The sequence below is a fragment of the Dendroctonus ponderosae genome, unplaced genomic scaffold (assembly GCF_020466585.1).
Source record: "Dendroctonus ponderosae isolate FM_Combo_2020 unplaced genomic scaffold, Dpon_F_20191213v2 Dpon_F_20191213_1, whole genome shotgun sequence".
Classification (NCBI taxonomy): domain Eukaryota; kingdom Metazoa; phylum Arthropoda; class Insecta; order Coleoptera; family Curculionidae; genus Dendroctonus; species Dendroctonus ponderosae.
In genome coordinates this window covers 12949341-12957472 of record NW_026017110.1, presented here as the reverse complement: position 1 = coordinate 12957472, position 8132 = coordinate 12949341, and the positions used below count along the sequence as shown (strand labels likewise).

The window sequence follows — 8132 nt, the reverse complement described above, 5'->3', positions numbered from 1 at the left end:
AAACATATCTACGCGTAGATCATGATGTTCTGTTAGAATCGCTGAAAACTGTTTTCCAAAATTCGCAGCGGGTAGTGTACAGCATCGATTTCTGTGGAACCCAGTAGCTGTCAAAACTTTCACATTTTTACGAATAACTCGGAAATCGTAAATTTTTCAGGTAAAACGTTGGAGACAAACTTAACTTAAATTTTGACGACAAATCTGAAAATGAATGAAAAAAGGGGCAGTTCCATTTAAAAATCCAAAGTTGGTAACTACCACACGTTTATGATACACCCCGTATATTGGAAAGTAATTTTAAAATGTGGACCTTTTAAACATGAAAAACTTTCGTAGGACGTATTTTCTTGTAAAGTTCATATTTACTGAGATATCGCACTTTGACGCACTAATGAGCAACCCTGTATATACGAATTGGTCATGTGTTGTTATGTATCTAACAAGCACATTTATACAGCGTCATTATATAATAATCAGCGTAATTATACAACTGTTAATAGTTAGGATGATTTACTTTTGGAAAATAGTTGTCTTGTGAGAAGGCGATTACAGTTAAAAATCAAAAAAAATTGGGTTGCTGATACAGTAGCATGACAAAAATAATTTGGAGAATGCCATCCTTTATATGAAGATTTAGGAAAGTTGCTTGTTAGTTGTTCAACATCCATTTCAGTTCGGTGTACCCCAAAAATATTCGTTATTCAGTTAGAAACACTGCGAATCTGCGAATAAATTCCATTTGTTTCGGATAGTACGCACATCACAATGGTTCGTCCGAATAACTTCGAATCTGGGGGACGAGCTCCAGTATAAATGTAATTAAATCATTTTCTCCTTTGGCATGATTTCTTACTAAAGTAGGTCAGACTGAAACGCAACACCAAAGCACAGCGGCCCACAGACTACACACTGTTATATACACAAGAACAGCCCCTAGACTACACACTATTATAATCAGACGACCGGCCAAATTCGGGTAGCACCGGCTTTAATAGCGCCTAAAGTTATCTATGGCCTAAAGTTCGCGGGCGGCTGCATGCGTGCGAGAGGGAACTGCGTACTTGTCTGTATCAATGCCAGACAACGACGCCGTAACGCATTCCAATGGGTTTGGAATAAACCAATTGGAAACACTAATTTTAAATATTGGTATTTATTTAATGCATTACTCCATACATTAAGGATCTTTTTGAAGGGTACAACTAGTAAATACATTTTAACCTTCAAATGTTACTATATTTAATAAATCAAATTGGTACAAATTTCAAAGGTACGCCCACATTAGATTGTAGAATCAGGGCTTTCGGTTCGAATTTTATTGGCCTTGGAGTTTGAGATGTTGCTTCCAGCTTATATTTAGATAATAAACTTACCAAACCAATTTTTACAGCTAACAACTCAAACCTATTGCCTGTGAGAATTATTCTGATTAGTTTAATCTAAAGATCTTCAGAAAGCCTTAAATTATATACATATATTAGTATGATTTCACTTACCAATAAATATTCTAGGCCCATCACCAAAAGGAACATAATATAGTCCTTCGTTATTGATTTTGGATTTGTTCGCAAATTTCTGCGGATCGTATTTCTCAGGTTGGGTAAAAAACTCAGGATTGTAATTTAATGCAAACAATTGAATGTAAACATCCAAACCTTTCTCGATGACGAGATCTGAATTTTCTACTTTATAATCACGCAAGCAAGTTCTATCCAGAAATGGAAGTACTGAATATTTTCTCAGAGTTTCTGGAATCAAAAACAATTTTTAATGCATATCTAACTCACAATTTTTCAACACTAGCAACTATTTTGTATAATGCAAGTACTGCATTTGGCATTATGAAAAGCTATATAAAGATTAGAAATTTTGCATTTGTTGGGTTTCTCAACAGGTTCATCGCATCGAATTATAGATTGAAGTTGGGCGAAATTGAGTTATGATAGCATATATTTAGTTCATATACACATACGCAAGCAGAATACACAATTAATTGAGACCTCAATCACACTTGTAACTTCTTCCTTTAATTCAGTGAATTCAGAATTGTATTGTGTTCTTAAAGGTATTCGATACGCATCAGTTTGTTATAAACGTGTGTTTGTTTTATTTAATAAATATATGTATATAAATATCAAAATTTCGTCTCACCTGCAATACACATATCTAAAAATTTCATTTCAGACACACCTTTGCAGGTAATTCCATCATGCTTCTTAAAGTTATCAAATATTTCAGTTCTAAGTCGGTCCTGTAAATGTAGGTTGACGCAAACTTCATACAGTGTAAAACTCAAAGTTTTACTGACTGTTTCAAATTCTGCTGCAAAGAACTGTAAGGCTTGTGCCATCATTACATTCTGATCTGAAAATATATAAATTTAGCATAATCAGGATGCTGTAATACTTATTTTAGGCACAATATTTATCCACGTAGTTTACAGCTAATAATTGCAAGTTAACCATAATAAGTTAATTTTACTATATGCAAAACTGTCCAATTTTTAGTTCAAGTTTTACCATAATTGCTGCAATCAATTGGCGTTAGTAAGTTTGATTATTTCAACGCTTTCTTTGTGTGTAGATGTTTTATATTATGAATTTTTCATTTAATGCACTTATCAAAATGGACATTTTTGCTTTTACTCTCTTCGATAAATATATCAATCAAATCCTGCCCTTTGAGCTCGGGAGTAGATATTTCATATAACAGAAAAACATATTTGCTAAAGATATGAGGTCAAAGTATACTTAAAAGTAATGTAAGCTATGATTCTTTGAATTAAGTACAAACCTGAAATGAGCTATTGAGTGTACATAACCAATCACGATCAATTATTTTAATTACATTTTAGTAGAAAATATATGGAGTTTGCGGATGTACGATTAATTTAAATCAATTAATACTATATAATGGGGGCAGCAATTTGTCTAACCTACGTATAAATTAAGTTTGGTAATTTACTTCAGTTAATATTACTGTAAGTATTGTATAATGATCGTGAATAGCTAAGGGATTTTGATGTTATAACTGGGAAGTAGTCTTAATTGGAGTTTCAGTACTTTTCGATAATGTACCTACTTGGAAAGCAGGATTGTCCGCATTTCTCTCCTTGGAACACCACTACTAAACATATTGCAACGTCAAAGTTACATCTGAAAATCAGCTTTTTCGTTGTAAATTAAACTTATCCAATTAAAGTAATATTTGAAATTCGCAATCTCTGCTATCATAATAATTGACGGCATCAGCAGTACAAAGGTTAGAACGTTGTAGAACGTTTCCAATTGTTCTGAGATAATCAGCATACGTAAATGTTTCATGTTGGTGTTTGTGTTAATTTTATTAAATACAATAAAATATATATTAATATTCACCTGCCCGTAAGCACATGATTAAAAAAGTATTGTAACATCATTTGCCTCAAAAGAAGACGATCTGATCTAACTTTTATTTAACAAAAATACATCGCTCCTCTGCTATTGATGTTTAGAGTTCTTCAAAACTATTGTGTTTTTTGAAATATCGCGAGAATGGTACAATGGATTTTAATGAAATAGTAGTATTTAGCAGCAGTGTGGAGGGCGAGGGGAGTGGATCCGGCGAGTAGACCTTAAAGGCCCTTTTTAATAATACTCGTCGTGAATTGGCTCTTCTGTAACAATCGTTTTTGATGAAAAACTGAGTTCAACCGCTTTGGGCAAGTGATGAATTGTGGAGCGCCTTCGTGCAAAACTTCCAGAACTTTTGAGTTTGTCGGTGGAATCAGCTTGTATTTGTTACCTCTATATAAAATTCTGTCGTATTCGCAGTTTTGGCGCAACAAAGATTCTGTTTCCTTGCTAATTAGCAATATCATATTATAATAATTAACTGACGAGCTGCGTTTCTTAGAAATGCAACGGAAATAAGCATTTTCGTTGAGCGCTAAGCCTTCATCAAAATAAGGCCTCCACGTAGGAAAAAAATCACAGCAAGTTTTATTAAAATTCCTCTCATCACTCTTCCGATATTACAATAAACCTCAATTAAAGTTTTATTAATACAAAAAATTGAGCAAAAACTATTAATGTTCTATTAAAGATTTTACAAAGAGCAAAAAATTGCCGAAGAAGTGCATCAGTGCAAAAAAAACAGTTGATTCCAGCTACGAAATCAAAAGTTCTGGTAGTTTTTGTACCAAGACACTTAAGAATTTACTACTTACTCAAAGCGATCGAAATCGGTTGTTTCATCAAAATTTGAGTGGCGTCTAAGAATAAATTTAAGAGTTTTATTAAAATTTGTCGTATGATTCTTCCGATATTTCAAAAAACATAATTTTTAGAAGAACTTAGGCCAAACAAAGTAGAGGAGCCAGATTTTTTCTTTTAAAAAAAACTTAGGTCGGATCGTCTTCTCTTGAGCCGAAGTATGTCTCAGTACCCTTTTTGATCATGGCCATGAACATAAAATTGGACAAAATCGGATCGTGTTCGTAATGGGCCACTGATCTATTTTGAAATTATTCAAAGTCTTTTTGAAGTATCAGCTAGTAAAGCTTTGGAGATTGAACCACCAAAACTGGTCGATCGAATACGAAAATTTCAAAGTAATCCTTTTTGATTTTATGGCTTAAGTCATCCAACCATTCTCCTAGCGTTGTCTTCATTGTCAAGGCGGACAGCATATTTCCGAGCACTGGTATAGGTTTAATGTAAAATACATTCTTTGATATCCAGTGGTTGAAATTTCTAGTGAAATATTTAGGTAGCAGGGTAGATATTAATACCAGTAAAATGGTACTCAATATTAACACAGTAGCCATCTATAAAGAGTAAAATCTTAGAAATACTAATTATCCGTTAAACGCACGTTGATTGCGTATTCTACTTACATGTGTTGGCTTGTGTCCTCAGCTTTTACATTCGCAATTAATCACCACACCTTTCGTAAACCGTAAATTTTGTATTGCTGGGCTTTGCAAATTTCAAACCTTTTTGATATATTTTTCTTGAATTAAATTTAATTCACGTTCTCATTTGAAAAATATCCGAAGTAATTTTGCTCAATTCAGTAGAGCAAATGGCAATCCTTCTAACAACTTATCTTTTTTTATATAAGTACTTATTTGACACAAAAATGTTGGCGGAATTCTAATATTAACTTTTCTAACAAGCAGTCACTTTAGAATATCGACATAATTGCAATTTGATGTTATTGCTGTTTCAATCGTTTTTACGATTAAAAACGATGATCTTTTGATCAGCGTCGGCTCATTTCCATCAGTACTTTATTTCATAGCCCGTTATCCCAAATTTAAATCAAGAGTAACAACCCGAAAATAACAACGAATGACCATACATTCATACATAAATAGGACTTGGGCTTAAGAAATCCCTACATTGCCACTGTTGGGGGGATCAAGGTGTAAACTAACGTGATCCGGCTCGAAGGACCAAATGTTGGGGCTGGCACTTTCCTGAGATTGGTCAAATCCAGTTCGTGGTACCAAAATGTACTCGTTTCACTCGAATAAATAATTTAAAATTCTAGACACGAGTATATGGGGGAATTTTCTGCTATTCGAAAGACCAATGTGAGTGGGGTACCAGTGTTTGATGGGTATCGTTGAGAGCAGTTGCAGGAGTAAATAAAATCTGCCAATTTCGTATGTGCCTGCCTAACTTGCACGGGCGACACTTTTATTTTGCCACTTTCTCTAATTGGCCTGGGCAGCACTTGACCACTGATTTGATTTGAGGGTGAAGAATTACGGGTTGGGTTTTGAGACACTTCTCTTCCAGAGTCTGCGATGTGTACTGCTTTGAGGCGAAAGACTCCCGATGTGTACGACTTGAGGTGAAACGAAACAATGTCTTCTCTGGTCACTTTTGTCGACTGAGGTACGGAGGAAATCAGAAGTGCAGGTTGAGGAAAACAGGGTATTTCCCACGCTCTGTGCTCAGCTGTGTTGGGTGGTCGCTTCAAGGACTTAAACTTTCAATAGTGATAAGAGTAGCCGAGCAGAGTTGTGTGTTTGCTCAATCGTCAATGGTTGCCCTTCTGATTTCACAATGCCCTTTATAGTAGACATTAGGTATATAGTGCATTCTGTTAAGTGAACTACTTGGAAACGAAAACAATCACCAATTACATCAAGGCTTTCACGCTTGCCATGCAATTCGAGCAGTGGTACCGCTTAGCGGGCTGTCTGAGATTCCCAATTGTGGCCCCACAGACACGACTGATTTGGACCTTCTCGGGAATCGGTAACAAGGGCTCACGGTTTCACGAATTCAGCATTAAATCGTAACTTGGACAATAACTGTATCCATTGTTTAAATGTTATTTGAACAGCCGCTTTTGACAAATTACCACTGAAGATGTAGGCCGCTTATGGTTGTGAAACTAAACAAAATCTATTTGCCTCCTTAGCAAAATAAAAAATCCTATTTGCAAATTTTTACCTATGGCTTCATCAACGAGAAAAAACGAATTTCTAATTTATTATATGTTAAACGTTATATATATTTATTCTAGCTATTTGCTGATCAATATAGTTAATAGAATTTTCAGTTAATGATACAAAATACTATTCAAATTGCTTATTATCGAATCCTAAACGCGACGCTGGGATACTGGATAATTGTTTTAAACATTGCATGGGACTGATACTATGTAATCATCCAATTACTTGTTTATTGAAAATAATTAGTGCTTTAAGTGCCTATCCCAATTATGTTTCCGTTACTGCTACCTTTTTTTTTATCTTATTCCATATTCAAAAAAGAACAAATTGTGAAGGTTAAAAATTATATGTTTAAATTGGATTACAGAAATATGCAGATTTTTACATATTTATTTACTAAAATATCATGATAACGACTTATTTTGACCGTAATTTGAATAACAATCGAAAATATGATGTAATGTTTTTACCAAGTTTATCAGGAATTGTTCGAAAAATGTGCAAAGCTTATTTCTTCTCAAACTTATTTCAGCCTTTCTTAAATGATTCGAAGTTCAATAGTAGTTGTGTGCGCGAAAGCCGCAAATAAATTTGGTTAATAACTGTGGTGCTTTATTATTTAAGACAAACTCGGAACATATATTAGCTGTTTAGTTGCAAATTCATTTTCTTCCGCAATGCACATTTTTTATGGGCCACTGTAACCAAAAGGGTTCCCACACTCGGCAGCCAGTGTTTTTCTTACAGCTACAGTACACCCTACTCCATAAAAAAAATTCGTCCTGCTGGAAAAGTCTCATCAATTTCTTTCCTCATTAACGCCCCTGGGTGATGTACAAATGTTGCAACATGATGTATGGGTCTAGAACTGCTTATATTTTGTGATGTCAGTTTTATCGATATACTTTAATGTTTCTTGTCGTCTATATAGGCAGGGATAAAACAGAGTCTGGATTGTCCAGTCTTACTCTACAAAACGTCGGCTTGGAAGTATTCACTTAAGCGGAATTAATTTTGCCAACAAGTGCATTTTAGGACTTTTAAACCACTCAAACAAACAAAGAGCTGGACAAATTCTATACTATTTCAGGCAGACTCTAAAACTCACTCGAAAGGAAGAAGTGAATCTAGTTATTAGGGACTTTAATGCCAAGGTTGGGAATGAAAAGGATGATAATGTGGTTGGAGGACATGGACTGGGATTGTCACTGGTACAGTTCTGTAAAGAAATAGGATTCATAATAACAAATGCTTTCTTTAAGCTGCCACCTAGACGCCTGTAGCTATACATGGAAATCTCCAGCTGACAACGAACAAAATATAGTAAGGAATCAGATCAACTTTATAATTGTAAACATCCGTCCTAAAAACTTATCCAGGAGCAGCTGTGCCATCTGATCACATCCTATTGTTGTCTACGCCAAGGCTACATTTAAAGAAGTGATCAAGGAGAACAACACAAATAAACACACACAAACTCAAAAACGTAAAGATTAAGTTTGCAGTAGCAAAGGAAATAAATGACAGAATAGCTTAACTCTCTCGAAGGACAATTGGAGGCACCTTGGTCCTCCGTTGATTTTGCTGCTGGGCGGCAGGGGTGGCCTGCTTTTTCTTTTGGTCGCTTTTGGCTGCTGGCTGGCTGGTCTTGGCTCCTCTGCGAGGGTCCCTTGGTTGT

The 8132-nt window shown here is 35.0% G+C and overlaps 2 protein-coding genes and 1 long non-coding RNA gene across 8 annotated transcripts in view; 1 reads left to right on the top strand and 2 right to left on the bottom strand.

The window, feature by feature from the left end:
• The window catches only part of LOC109545046 (serine proteinase stubble), a gene marked incomplete in the record, with an annotated part of 47849 nt that overhangs the window by 16379 nt on the left and 23338 nt on the right, over positions 1-8132 (bottom strand).
• LOC109545051 (cytochrome P450 6l1) lies at positions 1218-3213 on the bottom strand. 5 transcript variants are annotated; one of them, XM_019915532.2, is made up of 4 exons: positions 3081-3213; positions 2155-2367; positions 1500-1751; positions 1218-1414 (listed from the first exon to the last, which is right to left on the bottom strand). In XM_019915532.2, the coding sequence occupies exons 2-4, from the start codon at positions 2354-2356 to the stop codon at positions 1251-1253; spliced, it is 618 nt and encodes a 205-aa protein (XP_019771091.1). In that variant the 5' UTR covers positions 2357-2367; positions 3081-3213; the 3' UTR covers positions 1218-1250. The 5 variants fall into 5 exon arrangements, with proteins under 5 accessions (XP_019771091.1, XP_019771090.1, XP_019771094.1 ...); XM_019915531.2 differs by having other exon boundaries at positions 3085-3213; XM_019915535.2 differs by lacking the exon at positions 3081-3213 and adding an exon at positions 2797-3038.
• LOC109541241 lies at positions 6837-7991 on the top strand. 2 transcript variants are annotated; one of them, XR_007280564.1, is made up of 3 exons: positions 6950-7665; positions 7717-7777; positions 7834-7991. It is a non-coding gene; the product is annotated as an uncharacterized LOC109541241 (long non-coding RNA). The 2 variants fall into 2 exon arrangements; XR_007280563.1 differs by having other exon boundaries at positions 6837-7665; positions 7717-7991.

Bases quoted from the DNA above. Each gene is read 5' to 3' on its own strand.
- LOC109545051 (XM_019915529.2), bottom strand. From the start codon at position 2,468: ATGGTTAACTTGCAATTATTAGCTGTAAACTACGTGGATAAATATT. The intron at 2,368-2,422 runs GTGCCTAAAATA...ATATATTTTCAG, and splicing joins AAACTACGTGGATAAATATT to ATCAGAATGTAATGATGGCA. The intron at 1,415-1,499 runs GTAAGTGAAATC...TAATTCTCACAG, and splicing joins TGGGCCTAGAATATTTATTG to GCAATAGGTTTGAGTTGTTA.